The 17,800-nt window shown below is 45.2% G+C and overlaps 2 protein-coding genes across 3 annotated transcripts; both read right to left on the bottom strand.

Moving 5' to 3' along the window:
• Nucleotides 1-1,469: 1,469 nt before the first annotated feature.
• LOC112903006 (purple acid phosphatase 4-like) lies at nt 1,470-4,816 on the bottom strand. Of its 2 annotated transcripts, none has more exons than XM_025972212.1 (7): nt 4,566-4,816; nt 2,936-3,092; nt 2,672-2,782; nt 2,379-2,497; nt 2,186-2,314; nt 1,969-2,036; nt 1,470-1,813 (listed from the first exon to the last, which is right to left on the bottom strand). In XM_025972212.1, the coding sequence occupies exons 1-7, from the start codon at nt 4,749-4,751 to the stop codon at nt 1,603-1,605; spliced, it is 981 nt and encodes a 326-aa protein (XP_025827997.1). In that variant the 5' UTR covers nt 4,752-4,816; the 3' UTR covers nt 1,470-1,602. The 2 variants fall into 2 exon arrangements, with proteins under 2 accessions (XP_025827997.1, XP_025827998.1); XM_025972213.1 differs by lacking the exon at nt 4,566-4,816 and adding an exon at nt 4,434-4,466.
• A 3,306-nt stretch (nt 4,817-8,122) lies between these two features.
• On the bottom strand, nt 8,123-12,595 carry LOC112903788 (CASP-like protein 4D1). Its single transcript, XM_025972994.1, has 3 exons — nt 12,498-12,595; nt 8,588-8,720; nt 8,123-8,317 (listed from the first exon to the last, which is right to left on the bottom strand). Exons 1-3 carry the CDS (start codon nt 12,593-12,595, stop codon nt 8,123-8,125), a joined length of 426 nt encoding a protein of 141 aa, XP_025828779.1.
• Between the last annotated feature and the right edge of the window lie 5,205 nt (nt 12,596-17,800).

Consider the following 17,800-nt stretch of genomic DNA (forward strand, 5'->3'; position numbering starts at 1 on the left):
AGTGGAACTAACAGCAGAGTGTAGGCACATCCAATGGTAGCCACAGAAAAGACATACCTAGATTTAAAATTTGATAAACATAATTAAATTAAAGTAACTTGGTGGAGCATATAGAGTAGACAGTTCAAATGACCATGATAGGGAGAAAAGATTTTATAACTTCAAATATTGGGCAATATGAACCCCCATAAACAGGGCATGAGATTCACCAGACCAATGCAGATTTTGGTAATGTAAAAGTAGACTTGCCGTGTCATCCAAAACCTCACCTGTATGTGTAACGATCCTTGAAGGTGAAGTCATATGATGGTTGAAGTAATACACCACCAAAGTATACAGCATCACGGTGAACTCTTGCTGCTGCCAAGATGGCGAGGGAAGCTGTGAGGAGGCCGAGCGTGATGACCCGAAGGACTAGGGCTGCCACACCGAGAGTTCGAGCTGAGAGGGCCATTCCTGGCTTTGATCTGAGGTACTATGTACTACTTGAAATGCAACTTTACTTGTTTCCATAAGTATTTATATATACAAGTCCTCTGCGTGCATGCCACCAGTTTGATTGGAAACAACGAAAGGTTAGGTTCTTAGAAAGTACATCTACAAGGACAATGGATTTAATTTGGATGGAGTTGTTCCTTGTTTAGTTCGTCATGCAGCAAAGCTCAAAGGGAGGTGCGGCATAGTAACAATAATATTAAGTTTTAATGGCCAGTGACCTTTTGACAAGAAGGTACAGCTCATGTTTGGTTCATTCATAAAAATTGTTACAAACAATGCCTCAGATTGTAAATGAAAGGGTTGATTGGATGTTCGTTCTTGTAGATGTAAACGAATAGCTAAAGTAAACGCTAATGCAGAAATGAATGAAGAAAATGCACAGCAGCGCTCTAAACTTTTCTGAGTTCTACTCATTAAATTTCTGCTTCATTTTTGTCCCAATAACTTGAGTTTGTTTTCACCACACTTGCGCTACTTAAGTATGGTACACATATATTTGATGATTAATACTTGTGTTGCTGTTTATGACCTTCAAACCACCTTTATGTACTTGGAACACCTGACACCATAATCCATCCTATAAAACAGTAGTTTAGGTTTGTCCTAGGTCAAATATTTTTATCTTTGACCAAAAATATCTCTAAAATTAATTTGTTTCAAATAGAAAAAGTAACATGATGTGATATTTGGTTTCACGATTAATATATTAACATCATTTTTACGTTGCCAATGTTTATGATTTTTTTGTTATTCATAGCGATAGGATTAAAAATGTTTGACTGATGATGACAAACTTAAAACTTGTTATATTTTGAGAGGGAGGGAGTACTCTATGCATCATTGTCATGTTTTGACACAATCCAAAAAAGAACCAGCAATGATAATCAGTATACCTTTTGTCGTTTATAGACGCTACCAATCTAGCAGCATTTGCACCATCAACGCTTGCAAAATAATTTGATTAACTTATTAATTCCACGGAAGATACAATTTTCTCTTCTGCACATACACAACAACAAACACATACACACACACACACGAACTGCTTCCCAATTAATTCAGACAAACATTTAATTAATCAATAGGATCTAGCCAGCTAGGTAGCTAGTGCTCATCATCTTCGGTCTTGGTGCTGTCATAGGTGTGCAGGACGTTGCCGGCGACGTCGTAGAAGACGAGGTGCGCCTCCGTCTTGCTCAGCTGCATCGACATGAACCCCTGCCCGTCGTAGATGAACTCGATCTTGTCCGAGGTGGTCTTGAACTTGCCTGCCCATGCCTTGGACCCGCCGCCGCTCGTCATAAACTGAACAGGGCTGCATTTTTATTTTTCCCCCAGAAATTAAACAACAATGAAAAATTACTATTTTTGTCTCAAGAACAGAAGAATACAAATATACCTTTTATCAGAGCAGAACAATGGAAATTTACTACTATATTTGACGACGATATTCGTATAGAGAGAGCTCACCTGTTCCTGCTGCTGATGTGCTGGAGGCAGTGGTCATGGCCGTTCACGTACATATCAACACCGCGCGCCTGCATTGCGTTACCATGGCGTACCAAACAAAAAAAGTTTCAGAGTTCATCTTGCTGGAACAGCATGCAGCTAGTACTAATACTAGTAACCTGTCCAGATCGACAGGCAAAACTAAGAGAGACGACGAAGTGATGGACAAAATGCATGCCTCGAGGATGGGCCGGAGCAGCTGCTGGAGCTCAGTGGTGTTCCCATGCTCGCAGCCGCTGCTGATGGGGTGGTGGCCGACGACGATCTTCCAGGGCGCCTCGGATTGCGTCAGCGCGTCGTCCAGGTCCTGGCAAAGAGATCAAGATTCAGATATCGTATTAACAGCAAGCAACTAGCTAGTATGCGTATACCTTGAGGAGGGTTTCGATGTAGGTGTCGCGAGGAGCTACGTTTCTCCAATCGTACTTGCTGCTGTTCCAGTACTTGAGGTAGAACGGCGACGTGTCGACGAGGAAGAAGTCCGCGATTTCTTTTCGATGTAAAAAAAATGTCAATGACTGTTCATCATGTTGTGTAAAACATCAAAGCTGCAAACTTTTGACATGCAGTTATCATTGCAAAACTAAGTGTACACACTACCAGTGTCCTAAGTTCAGGATCTGTACACTTAGGCACCCATGAGCTGCATCATCTGCATGCTGACCTGAGTTGACGATGAAGGACTTAGCAATGGCGAGGTACCGGCTGTCCACTTCGCGGATGGCGGGGTCTTGCTGCGCCAGCGCGTTGCCGGTGTAGTCATGGTTGCCAAGGACTGACAAAGCATGTCACAGAACAGGATCAGCACTCTTGCTTTTTTATTAAGAAGAGATCGTCTGAGCTCTCAAGGCGGCATCACTGGATCTTGGCATGCACGCAATGTGTGTGGTCGAGTAACATGTGAATACAGATCGAGTGCATTACATACCGATGTACCAAGGCTTCTGGAGGCTCTGGGCGGTGTAGATGTTGGTGAAGCACTCCTTGAAGAGCGGGTCGCTGGTGTTGGCGATGCCGTCGTCGTAGATGTTGTCGCCGGTGGAGATGACGAAGTCGATGTCCAGCTTCTCCCCCACCAATCCCATCTGCAGGCACATGTGTAGACACACAATTCAGGTCTAGAAGCTAATAGGCACTCGAAGTGTTGAACACACATGGATATGTCCTGCAACATTACTTGTTGGCTGGGAAACAATAATTGGTGGTTTGTAACCGTTCAAACGGAAGAGCAGTGCCATCGTACCCAAGCTAGTTAACGATGTGATAATGACTGGCGTCTAATGAACGGGGAGCCATGACCACACTATATAGCTTCAAGTACTCCCCGGGACCAACGCACGTGGATTACCGGGGTGATTTTCTACCAGCTCACTTGGTTTATTCGAAAGAGGATTTTTTTTTTGAAACGAACCGGCAGAAGAGCTGCATGTTACATTATTAATTAGAAGGAGAAAAACCAAAGAAGTCTAGAGATACAAACTTGCACCCTGTACGGGACGCCATTTCAAAGAGGATTGTCTCGTGCAATTATGAATGGTAGTAACTAACCTCCACAACATCATTGACAAAATAAAGGCAGGCGACATGGAACACGAAGTACGTACGCAACCAGCAGGATTTTTTTTATTATATTTGTACAATTATTGTACAAAGTTCTCATTGTGTGGAAATGAGGGTTCCAAATCAAGATAATTTCAGTCTGATAACCATTTTTGCGGAGGATCTATTATAAGCATGGTGGCAAGTAAAAAAGTAAATGGTGTTCTGGTTCCGATGCTGCGTGCTCCATAGACTAGTGTGCGTGCAATGCAAGGCCATGAGGTCCGCTGCATTGCCATGAAGGAGGCTGGTCTAATAGGTCATGGCATGAATGCTAATGGTGCTATATATCCAGATGGAACCAGAGCCATTCCTATACCATCCTGATAACTGTTGCATGAAGTTTATCCACCCTTACATTGTTATGTATGATGGAAAAAAACTTTGGTTAATGGTAATAATGGTATGTATGTGCATTGTCACCGCCGCCCAACAACTCTATTTGATCCACCTCGTTAAAAATCTCTAATCGGACAAAATAAAGAAATAAAGGAGAACAAATAACCTCCGACCATATCAAGCTAACCACTTAATCTGTTTGAGACAGGTGATATATATGTTTGCAATTTTTATTTCCAGGAGTTGTTACTAACAATCATGAGGAGCAACCGAACATGTTAGCGCTGTTCGCAACTAACCCCAGTGTTAATACTACTCATAATTGCAGGTTCATAAATATCATCAGTAAGAACACGTGCTTATGCCACATTTCCATTTCTAAATGTGGTCTGCTTGCACAATCACCATGCAAGGTTCATTTTCTTGCTTGCCCGGCACTCAATTTAGTAGAACTAAAAAAAAAATTCCTTACTTGTAGACTAGACTACCTGTAGAGCTCACATGAACTGTGTAATTTCGACACTGTGTTCCTTGATCATCGTCGGTTATTACCTAGTCAATTTTATACTGTTACTGATCGATCAGTACATGGCGACGGAGAGTCACAGTTTTGTTATTACCTGCTCGGCAACCAGGGTCTGGTTGAACTGCCCGCGCCGCCCCCAGTCACCGACGGCAAGGATGCTGAGCGACCCCTCGGACTTGGGCGGGTGCTCCACCCGCGTCAGCTCGGCCGCCGCCGGCGCAAGCAGCGACGCCGCGACAGCCACGACGGCGGTGAGCAGGATCGCAACTACTGGAGCCATCGCAGGGCACCGTCGGCGATTGCTCGAGGAATAAAAAGGAGCTCACGGGATGGAGATTGGAGACGATGTTCTCGAATGTGTGTTTGATCAAAGCGTCGTGAGCTCGCTTGAATTTATAGGCTCTTTGGCGCCAAACCAGCAATGATTTTGAGAGCCATGGATAGGTGGCCGTCGATCGGTTAATGTGCGGCTGCGCGTGGGCCCGGGGCGTCGTCGGTTAGGGATGATGATCTTGTCATAGCGTGCTGTGGCCGGGATCAGGCGGCCAGCGAGGGCGTGCGTTGCATGCCATTGCCATGTACGGCCCGTGTACGGTGCAAGACATTGAACTAGGGTTGGTGCGTGTGGAACATGGAGTCCTTCCATCATAGGCACGAACGTGGTTTTAATTATTTTTCCTGTTGCCATTTTTGGTTATCAGCTGGGGGACGTCTGGAAGGAAAGGAACAGTTAGGTTTTCTAACAAGATCTTCGTCTGAGGTTTTTCTCACTATATAAGATTTGTTCCCTTCTTGACAGTTTTTAACCAATGGGCAACAGTTTTAGTGCTGTTTAGCTTAGCATTGCTTTTTCTTGAGTGGCAAACAGTTTTTTAGCTAAAATGTAATTTGTACCTTTCCCTACTATTTTAGTACCAAATTATTAATTATTGCTAACAAACTTATTTCCTATGGTTATAGTAGTTAGCTAGGTATCCAAATATGCTAGAAATGAGAAATTGTTGGTCACGTGAAAACGAACTGTTGGAAAATGTTAGTCACCCGTGCATGCAAGTTCTCATTTCATCCTAGCCTATGATACCTTGGCTTAGGATAGCGGTTGTAATTAAATGAAAGCGTTGGTAGCTAGAGTCACGCATTGATTTTCTCATTGATAGATCGAGAGAAGTACACATGGAGATAATAAAAAGCGTACACGAGTGGTTAAGCAAACAACGTACAACAATCTTGGTGATCAAGCGTATATACGATGTTTCTGTCAACAGCGAGGCGTCCGTAGTGACTTCGTCAATTTCGAGATTTGCCGGCTCAGTCTTCAAAAATGCTTATAGAGGTAGGATTTGTGTACATGTATTCATATGGATAAGTATGCGAGTGTTGTGAGTGTCTTGAGTTGTACTGTATAGTCTAAAGAAAATATGTAGTACAACCGGATTGATATATATGCCTACGTGTTGGATAATCCCGTGCTGTTTCCGGACAAGTACGTCGTTGCAATAATGTGGCTTGCGGAACGAGCGCACGCGGCTATGCGACCTTGTAGCTTGTACGATTGTTACTTGTGTGCTTCTGGAGGCAAAGGTCCTCCTAGGGGTACAAGACCTAGCCATAAAATTTATCAGAGACGAAGGGGCTGTTTATTTCCTACTAACTTTGCCATGTGTAACTTTAGACATGCTTGGCAAAAATTTTGTAGCCCCTCGGCTCAAGTGTACATTCATTTTTTTGACTAACTTCGCCATGATTTTTCTAAGCGAAATAAAAAAATGAGAGTTCATGTACAAGAGGCAGGGGCAGGGGAATCTATCTTAATTTTGTGGCAAGCCACACTTTACCTAAAAGCAAGACTAATAATTTAGTCAGCAGCTAGCTTTACACCAATGCCATATCACTTATAGTCCATATAATAGCCCACTCATATAATAGATAGCTCAGTGCCATGTCACTTAAGGTTCATATAATAGCCCACTCGTATAATAGGTAGCTGTTGATATAGACTATATTATTAATACATGGTCCACCTCATCCTCTTATAAAGTATCTTGAAATATGTGTTTCAGCCGGTTAGAAATTTACAGTCCGCTTCTCTTCTCTCTACTCTCATCTCTCCTCCACTTCAGCACTAATGTAGTATAGCAACTCATGCAGCCTGCTTACATGTTCTTGTTATACTTGCTCTAAGCTACCCAAGTAGCTGTGACAAATTTAGTGGTCATCATATTTAAAAGAAGCCTAAGATGCTAGGCCCCTGTGCCAAGGGCGCTGGCTTGACCACCCTGGCCAAAAAGTCAAGGCACCAGAACATGCTTTTGTCTTGGAAACTGATCCAGCTCCCAAGGAAATCCAAAATGCCCACAAAGCAACTATAAGGCCTCCTCCAAAGGTAAGAGTCGGCTGCTATCTCATAGATAAATCTTCCAACAGATAGAGCTAGATAGATACTAGCTTGTACACCTAAAAAGGTCTACATATTAACCTCACAGATTTAGAGATGTATAAACCTAACAGATTTAGATTTAGAGATGTATGTATGAGACTATCTCTGGAACAAGAGATAACTCTTCTTTCTCTCTCTTCCACATGGGTAAAAGTTGACATAATATTTGTGTGAGCTAGCAGACTCATCTCTTTTGGAGGAGGCCTAAGGCTATGTACTCTATATATAGAGAAAGATTCCGTTCTCTATTGCTCCAGCAGCGTTCTCTAAATGGTCCTCTAAAATAGAGAACACTGCAGATTTCCTCTACATATAGAGATTCTCTCTCCTCTTCTCTATTTTTTCTTTACGTTTCAAACACTAAATTAAATAAAAATAAAATATGTCCATAGCGTTTGAGGTATGATAAATACGTACGTATAAAAATTTGGAACAAAATACGTTTCTAATATAGGGTTTAATATATAGAGAATGAGATTTAGAGAACGTTGTTGGAGAGAAATAAGATATAGAGGAGAGAATCTTGTAGAGAATTCTGTAAATGAAGGATGTAGAGGATGGGATTTGGAGGATATCGCTGGAGACAGCCTAAAACCAGCGGCCAGGCCTGCAGCCAAATTCTGATGATGTTGAAAACTTAGATAGCTCCCTAGCAGCCATAGCAAACCTTGCACTTTTTTTTTATTGGAATTGGAAGACTACCTGAATCCACTTCGTCCGCTTAACCATCCAATAAAATGTTCGATCAATTTGCTCTAGCAACTATTTTAACTGATCAAATCTATTTCCAATGGAATTTGTCATTTTATTTCCTCTGTTTATAGGTTCAGTTTTAAGTTGAAAACTTATAGGGTGGTAGAGGACATAATATCATATTCTAGGAAAGTACTTTAAGAATCTTCATCACTACTTTCCATGCAACTTTGAATGCCGAGATTAATTTTGTTATATGTTTTTAACCTATGAAAATAATCTTAAGAAAATTCTTGGTATATATTCCAGCATTATTTATGATGTTAAATGGACATATGTAGTTTCGGCCTATCACAAAATATTATTATATCGATGTAACTATTTTTGAAGCAATCATAACCATCTTATTTTTCAAGGGCTATATATGCTGGATCCATGGGTCCAAACACAAACAATACAAACGACCGTCATGCTGAATAGGGAAATATAAAAGTTATTCATCATAGCCACGTAAACCTTCATTACTTCGAATAAACCGAAACCTTGATGATGACCACGGTGTAGATGGCGGATGCTAGGAGCAAACCACATGAGGTGTCGAAGAAGGTGTAGAATTTTCTGAGACCATGGTCAAAGTATTTTCCATTAATACGTTGATTGTCAACTACGAGACCCAGTCCTGCAGCACCTCCCGAGGTGAAAAGTGCGCAAAATACCTGAACAATACATTCATTCATCAGAAAAGAGTGGTAAGTATCCTGAAACAACCTTTCAGTCAATCTTTAATTCATAAACGTCAAACAATAAGAGATGTTTCGAATGAGTACTTGTGAGAAAATAACTAGTTAGTCCGTGCGCTGCACCATGACAAGATAAACACATAGCTATATATAGCAAATTAAACTTTGTATTGAACAGTTGTATTGTCATATCTTGACGAACTTTAACAGCTCAACTATTGAAGAATATAGTGAGGAAATGCTTACAACATCAGTGAAGATGAGGATCCTTGCAGCACTTGTGCTTCCAAATCTCTTCCCTTTGACGACACTCATTATTGCCAAAGGAATTAGTATCAGAGTGTAGGCACACCCAATGGCAGCCACGGACAAGACATATCTAAAAGCATGAACAAAAAATACAATTAAAACATGGTAAAAGTGATTAAATGAAGAGACCTAACTCAAGAAAGTTGTCTATGGTTTTTTAAACCATGCATCCTTTTCTTTTTTTTTCTTGTTGAATGAAAAAAGTATGTACATGCATGTTGCCCAGAGATTATCATATCTGTAACTCTCATAGCCTGCGAGCCCTCACCTGAATGTGTATAGATCCTGGAAGTTGACTCCGAATAGTTCGCGAGGTGCTACACCAACAATATAGGAAAACGCATCATAGTCACCAATAATGTCAACATGACCCACGTCATATTGAGTTCTAGCTAATGATGCTATGACGGCAAGAGAAGCTGCAAGGAGGCCAAGTGTGATGATCCGAAGGACTAGGGTTGTGACAGCGAGAGCTCGAGCTCGAGCGGAGGAGAAAGCCATTTGTGTCTCAGATTTCAGATGGTTTGTGCTTGCATTGCAATTGTTGTTGTTTCCACAAGGATTTATACAAGCCCTCTGCATGCATGCAGGCCTGTTGGTTGGAAATGACGAGGAGTTATGTTCAAGGAAGCTACATCTACAAGGACGACAGATTCGAATGGGATTCTTCCTTGCTTAGGTCGTCAGGAACAGCTAAATGAGGCGATCAAGGTGCCTTCAGTATTGAGCTGCGTACAATAACAAGTGAATTTTGCCAGACCAATCATGAAACGAACCGGATTTCCAAATTAAGGAATCCGACTTCCTGTATCATTGTGATAGTCCCTGGATCAAACGCTATCATATACAGAATTCATTCCAGGCATAATATCATAGTCATACTCCGCATAAGGTCAAACATGGGTTTAATTATTACATAAATTTATAGGATTTGTAGTACGGAATTTATTACAAGCCTCTCGGCTAGAGCGATTCAAGCAGAAAACGTAAAGCACTAACTAGGTCTCTTGCCATCTTTCATCTTCTGGAATCTCCTCCACAGGCAACTCGAGCGTAGCACGGGCTTCAATCGTACCAACCGTCATCGTTGGGGTCGAACTCCGGATCGGATGCTGCATCGTACCAGGCTATCCCCAAGATGTGGGATAGACTCACGTTACCATCCGAATGCAAGTTTTATAGTGGTATGTACTAAAGGTATAACAAAGTTCAAGGGAATAAGCTGGGGCTTCCTATGCATGCAACATCATATATATATAAGTACTCATTTGCTCTTCCATTCCCGACTTGGGCTCTTCCGGCATTCCGAACTCTCGGTCAACGCACACCTTCCAAACCACTAAGTCGATGCAAGAACTCTCTCTCCTCGCATCTCAACTGCCCCCTGGCAGGAAGCCATTCTAGAGGGAGGTAGAAGTCATGGGTACACTAGCTAATAAGAGCAACAGAAGAGTAGGGGTGTTCATGACCGAGGACACGGCTATATGCATAGATTTCACCCTGCAGGGGTTGTACACCTGGACCCACTCGAATCGACACAAGTCGGAGATCAGCCGACTAATAGACGAAACACCGGTCTATTGAAATAGGACTAGGAGCCACGGCACCATCCGGCTTTCCCGGGTCTTGAGCGCATCCTCCCACAAGAGGTCACCCCGGGACTGTGAAACCTCCCATGCGTCTCGGAGAATGTGAGGTCAGCACCTCCTTCCCCTGCACTGATACTCGATCCTCCTGCCGGCTTGGTACCGCACTTGCTAGCCCCGGACCGGGCCCACCCTCATAATGGGTAAGTGGTGTGCACGCTTAACATAATCCTACAAGTCATAGATACCCTCACCCAGTCCTTAACTGCCGAAGTAGGCATCTTCGTCATATGCGTCTCCACCACGGTGGTCCGCAATTGCACCCTTGACGGGTGCCCCCAACACCTCAACCAGGTAATCAATAAGTTGTACTTGCCACAGGTACTCCGTAGGGTGTGCCAAGATACACACCCCAAGCCCTCGATCCATGATCGAGTTAAGTTCGCCCACTCCCGACTAAAAGCCCTAAACACCAACTCCTGAGTTTTTTTAAATATCTCCACTCACGCCAAGACTATCCATTCATTCCCACACATACACATTCAAGGTACGACAAGGCATTTCATATGTTAAACAAGTGTGATAGGATTGCAAGGAGTACGGGTAATAAGATAGGCTATGCAGGTTCATCTCGATAGAATTACACAAGTAGCGATAGCATATCTAGCAAGCAATGCCCAATAGGTATTCAGATCGTAGATGGGTGTGAACCTGGCATCTCTTCGAAGTCCTCCTGAGCTTCCGGGTGGTCATGGCCGTCAGTCAATTCCTCGTAGTCGGGTCCTATTCGTAAATACGAGCAAGGGCAAGGACCAAAATATAAAATGTATAAATCTCACCAATTAAGATCCAAATCAACACAAAACTTACTCTGACGGGTAGTTCATGATTTTAGAGGAATTATGGAACTGGTTTCATAATTTTCGGAGGTCCGGTCGATTTATTATAAATTTTATAAGCAAAAACCTATTTCTGGAATTAATAAAAGAGTTTCGGAAAAGAAAAACATTCGGCAGTGACACGTGGCAGCACCAAAGCATGCCATGTGGCATGCTGATGTCAGCATGACGTCATTGGTGGGGTCAGTACCTGCTGATGTCAGCAGCGGGCCCTGCTGACGTTAGCGTTGACCGATCAACGCTGACCGGTCAACGGTCAACGGGTCAAGGGGTTTGTGGGTCCCACGGGTCAGCCATTTCCCGAGGCTGACAGGTGGGGCCCTCAGTCAGGCCGGGTAAAAGAAAAAGAAAAAGAGGTCACGGCTCGGTTCTGGGCCAAAAGGTGTTGGCCCGGCTCAAGGCCCAACCAGGCTCGGCTTGGCTTCACGGGTCAGCTCGGCCTGCGGCTCAGCAGGTCGGCTCGGTCCTTGGGCTAGCTAGGCGTGTAGGCCAGCTCGGCTTAACAGGCCGGCCCATAGCCCACCACTCTCCCCCTCTCTCTCTGACAAAATGGGCCTAGGGGGCAGCGCCCGACGCTTCCCCCGACAGGCGGGCCCGCTTGTCGGTCTCCCACCGGATCTGGTGTGGCTGCCAGATCCGGTGCGGCTTGGGTCCTGGGTTGTCGTGTGTGTGTGTGGCAAGCACCCCGGGCGTGCTCGAGGGAATGCCTGAGGGGGCTTGGCCGCGACTTCACGGCCGCGTTACGTGGTCACCGCGCACGGCAAGGCCGTGGCGGGGTCGTGGTGCGGCACGGTGCGGGGCACGGCTCGCCCTAGTGGTAGCGCGGGTGCGCACGCAGGCGCGTGGGTCCTGGCTTCCCAGGGCCACGGCGTGGCCGTGCCGTGCACGGGGCGCCGGCATCCCGGGCCCACGACACGACGCGGCGACGGAAGGTGACGGCGGTTGCGGGCTCGACGACCGGCACGGCAGGCTCCTGCACAAGAGCGGCACAAGGCCGGATGGGGGAATGGGGAATCCTAAGGCTGGCTAAGGAGGTCTCATCGGCGGCCCATGGCTCACGCCCGCAGCAAGGGATAGAGGGGCGGCGGTTGCGCTCACTGGTGGGCTCGCTAGCGAGGGCCTAGCGCGATGGCGGGTTGGAGCAGGTGGGTCGGGGCCGTACAGGGCGCGCGGCTGCGTTGACGTCATCGTTCGGGCGCAGGCCCGGTGGAGGTGCTCCGGCGTGGCGGCGTCATCCCCCTCCTCGCGATGCTTCTTCTCCTCCTCTTCCCCCTTCTCCTCCTCTTCCTCCCCCTTTTCCTCTTCTGGTGTGGTGACGGCGGAAAGGGGAAAAGCACGGGGCGGCTAGAGTTTCACGGTTACGGCTTCTTATACGTGGCGTTAGGGTTGGGGTGCAGCTGCGGCCGGGGGATCTCAGCGTCCGCGCCGGGACGCATGGCAGCATTGCGGCGGTGCGGCATGGCTAGGGCTTCTCGGCGCGGCTTGGTGACCGACACGGGAGGCGCGGCGGTTTCACTCCCATGTCGCGGAGCGGGGACAGGCGAGGCGCGGGGCAGGCTGGTGACGCGAGCGGGGCAGCGTTGCGCAGGCGAAAGAGGAAAAGGCGCGGCAGAGCGAGCGGAGCCGGGGAGAGCGCGGCGGGGCGCGGCGAGAGGAGGAAGGGAAAGCTGACAAGCGGGCCCCGCTTGTCAGCTGCCCTGGGCGGAAGGTGAAGGGCGCGACGAGAGGCCGGCTGGGCTGGGCCGCGGTTGCTGTGGGCTGCGCTGTGCGGAGAAAAAGAAAAGAGGGAGGTGGGCTGGGCCGTGCGCTAGCGGGCCGTGTCTCGCGGGAAAAGAGGAGAAGGGAGGTGGGCTGGCTTGGGCAGTCGGCCCAAGGAGGGTTTATAAGTTTAGCTTTTGAATTTGAATTTGAATGCCATTCAAATTTAAATTTCACTCAATTGAATTAAAACAAGTTGGAAACCATTCAAATAAAATCCAATCAACAATTTTAAACTAGATATATTGCAATTAAATCCAAAAAGACTCCAAATAGTCACACTAACATCTTAATGGTCCTTAATTTTAAAATGTTAAGTTCAATTTACTAGAATTTCGAGTTGGAGAGAACTTTTGCTTATATTTGCAACTAGCAATAGTACATACACGAAAAGTTTTTGAAAGTCCAAATTTTTGCACAATAATATTCTAGGTGTAAACCCGGGATGTTACAAATCACACCTTTCGATGAGAAGATACCACTGCCATTTGGTTTCATGCATCTAAAAAGTTACAACCAATGGTCGAGTTGTGAACAAAGATACTAGTTTTGATGGATGTTCATGCAGATGTAATTTACTAGCTAAAATTACATATTACTGTAAATATGATGCAAAATGATGACTGTTATAATATTTATTTAGTTTGGTAACATAATCATCATTGTATATTTATCCTGCGAAAACTTTTGTATTGTCATATATCCATTAGCTTTTATAGATATATTCTAATAGATAATTGCATTGTGGTCAAAGTCAAAATTGTAGATCGTGAAAAAAAAACAACTATGTGTTTACTGCGGTGAATACATAATTAGTATGTGCCCCACATGTCGTAGACATAGGCCATGGTATATAAGGGGATGAAATAATTTTGCAATGTCATGTGAAGAATTATCCCATTGTAATTCATCAGGCCGTTATTAGCCTATTCTCGCAGCCGGGATTGTAAAATTTTCGAAAGAAAATTGAAACATAATTGCTTCAATTTTGAGACTATCTGCTACCATGATTTGGTTCACATGGAATAGATGAACAAAATCTAAAGCCTGGAGTCCAACTATGCAGTGGCGGATCCAACAATGGACCATGCGGGCTTCCGTCAGTTACATCAGGTGCTGGGCTTCTCTCGAATTGGGCTGGATGTCTCGTGGGCTGGAACTCTAATATGGTCCATCAATTCCATGGGCCCAGTACTTGTGGGCTTGAATTTGCTTTTCACTATAATGTGGTGATGGATTAGCGCCGGTGCCACAGGAAAGACAAATTTTTTAAAAAAAGGCTTAAAAAAATTAAATTCGAAAAAGGATGCTGTTTTGGAAATTTTCGAAAAATGGGTGCCTCCCGTCCGATCAACGGGCGGGAGGCGTGTGGCCGGAGACCTCCCGCCCATCCAACGGACGGGAGGTCCCAAAATTTTTCCCAGACCCCTCCCGAGGGCCTCTTCGTGAAGAGACACCTAAGCAATCCGGCGGGAGGTTCCCATTCTATATTATTTTTTATTCGAATTTATGTTTTACAAACTATTTAAAATTTATACTTTTTTCAAATACAAGATTTATTCACCATACCCTTTTGTATACATATAAAATTTTAATTCAATTTTACGAAGAAGATTACTGTATCTAAATATATGTTCGAATTTATTTTTTACAAACTATTTAAAATTCATATTTTTTTAAATACAAGATTTATTCACCATACCCTTTTATATACGTATAAAATTTTAATTCAATTTTACGAAGAAGGTTAAATGATAACGTTTTGCAACGTAGAATCCAAATATTACGATAGTACGATACATCAACCCATTAAAAATAAAATAGTATCATACAAAAAACAGTTTAAATATACAGAATCCACTGAATCAGGAGTATCTACTCCACCTGTCCCGGTCCTCGCGCTCTCTTGGTCCTCCCCCCTAGTCCTAAGCCGTCGGCGTATGTGCCCCTCCGAGTACGTGAGTGCATTTGGAGCACGGTGAGGACGAGGTGGAGGAGGCGCCGGTGTGAACGGGTCATCCTGGGACTGTGAAGCTGGAGCGTCATACGTCTGGGAGGGACCAATGATGTCAGGCCCGGCGCCGACGCCCTCAACTCCAACAAACTGACAGAGGCGCCGTCCCAGTCCGGCACACCGAACAGACCACCGTATGCAGGAGCTCCATCGACCAAGCATGCTGAGTATAGCCCTGAGAATACGGAGCAGCTGGCGTCGAACCCGACGGGAGAGACGTTCCTGGAGCATAGGCGCCAAACGTTTGAGACTCCATTCTTACAGGAGGAGGCCCCATTGCCGTCGAGTGCATGACTATGAAAATAAATAAAATTAGTCGTGTAAATCAAAGTTGATCGAAATGGCAATTATAAAGGACTTACAGCTCGAACTGGTGGCAGTACCACTGGACGCTGCGTGCGGTGCTGCAGAGGTCGACGGGCTAGCTGTGTGCATGTGGGCGGACGCATGAGATGAATTGGAGGCCGCCATGTCATCTCTGCTGCAACACGTCAGTGCACGTAACGCTCGCGTCAAGTTGTCATGAATCCGACGAAAGCTCTCTTTGTACTGTGCGTCCGGTACACGTACTCCACGTTCAAACAACGTGATCTGAGATGCAGCTTCGACCTCCGCGCAGTTGATGAGATCAATCTGCATGAGTAATTGGAAGCAGAGTAATATTGTTATCTATTTTTCAAAAACAATTTAATAATTGAAGTTGCGAAAGAGGTACCGCGCACATGCTGCGCCTGATCATGGTACAAGGGATACGTGTCCGAGATGGTCGGCGGATGCTGATGCTCCGCGTTATCAATACGTGAAAGAGTGACGTACGGACGCGTGCGAGTGAGGTTCCAGCGGAGGTATGCGCCGTAAGACGCCTCTTTGTGTGGCTGCGGCTCGTCCCACACATCGTCAGGTATGTGTAGCCACCCTCCTATGTACTCGTGCACCTTGACAACCCAGTTGACTTCGTTAGCATGATATCCTCTGCGCGAATATCTGTTGCAAATATTTGGAAGACAACATTATTTCATGATAACGGTTATATAATTAATCGAAAATGAGTTATCACAAACTTACTCGTATACGCTGCGCGGCACGGCCTGGAACGCTCAGGGTAGGAGAGGGAAGTGCTGTCGTCGTCCAAACTGCCTCATCACTCGCTCGACGCAGTACGGCTCCATGACAATATCGAACACTAGGTTCGCCTTTGTGAGCCAGTACGCCTCCTCACACGTGCAGAGGGAGGACAACCCGTGCGGCGCACCTATGTGGACAGCCGCACCGGTGTACGGGGTCCAGATGACATCCTGTGGCCGCAACCGATCAAATTCGGACACGAACTGCGTGTATGCTTTTCGGACCTGCCAATGTGCCCAGCTTATCTGCAAAATTATACAACTGTGTCGGTACTTTGCATATACAGAAATGTACAACAGTAAATTAAAGAGCTTACCCGTCGATCGGTCCAAAGCGAACCCATCGTGGGGCTGTCCTCGTGCCACAGCCCATACAACTCGGGCGGATAAGGCTCCTCGCTGATTAGGGGGCGTGCTATAGCGAATCGCTTGTACGACCATAGCTGCAGCAGAAGTGGACAGCCTGTGATGACGGCGGTCCTCTCCGTCTTGAAATAGGCCTGGCAAAGGCCTCGGTATGTGGCAGCAAGCACTGCCGATCCCCAACTCCACCCAGGTACCTGGCCCGGCTCCGCATCCACAATCGCGCGCGCGTACTGGATGAGAACCTTGTCCACATAGTTGCCGCTAGAGTCGCAGAAAAGAGCCCAGCCGAACAACCACAACAGATATGCCTCCAGACAGCGCGACACCTCGTACTGCCCAGCCAGAGGATGGAGATCCTGAGCCTGAAATATATTTGTTCAATGCTTAGAGGTAGTCACATATGATTCAATTAAATTAATTAAAAATAATTGTACGTACCCTATATTGTATTACCCAACCTTTGGCGGGGCCGGGCGCGTCAGGTACGTCCAAAAAATATGACGGGTTCACTGGAGCAAACCGCTCCTGAAGCTCCGCCCTCCAGGTAGGTGGCACGGCAACCGGGCCAACAGCTTCACCTGCAATAGAAAGCCCGAGCAGATACGACACGTCCTGCAACGTGGGGGCCATCTCCCCGCACGGCAAGTGGAACGTGTGCGTCTCCGGATGCCACCTGTCCGTCAACGCCGCAAGTAGAGAGCGGTCGAGCTGCATCCGCTTCTTGGCGCCACCGTCTTGGCCATCGCCGGCCTGAAGCATATGTGCGAGTGGCAGCAAACCAACCTCACGTAACTTGTATATTTTGCATTATGGTTACAATTATTGTACAAGCAATACATTCATTCCATAAAAAAATACAAAGTATCACCTGTCAAGCCACCGGTCGTCCAGGTGCAACAACTCCTTTGCTACACGAGGGCGCAACTCGTGAAGATGCTGCCCCTCCACCGCTGCCAGGTACGACCTGTGCCGTTCGTCGATGTTCGCATCAAGGAGCTCCGGTGTCTGCGCCATATCTGCATGAAAAATATAACTACCCTAAAAAATATTTCTAAAAACAATTGAAAATACTAAAAACTATTCAAAATATAACTACCCTAACAAATATTTCTAAAAACTACTAAAAATACTAAAAACTGTTCAAAATATAACTACTCTAAGAAATAGTTCTAAAAACTATTCAAAATACTAAAATCTATTCAAAATATAACTACCCTAAGAAATATTTCTTAAAACAATTGAAAATACTAAAAACTATTCAAAATATAACTACCCTAAGAAATATTTTTAAAAATAATTAAAAATACTAAAAACTATTTAAAATATAACTACCCTAAGAAATATTTCTAAAACTATTGAAAATACTGAAAACTATTCAAAATATAACTACCTTAAGAAATATT

This window comes from Panicum hallii, chromosome 8 (assembly GCF_002211085.1).
Source record: "Panicum hallii strain FIL2 chromosome 8, PHallii_v3.1, whole genome shotgun sequence".
NCBI lineage: Eukaryota > Viridiplantae > Streptophyta > Magnoliopsida > Poales > Poaceae > Panicum > Panicum hallii.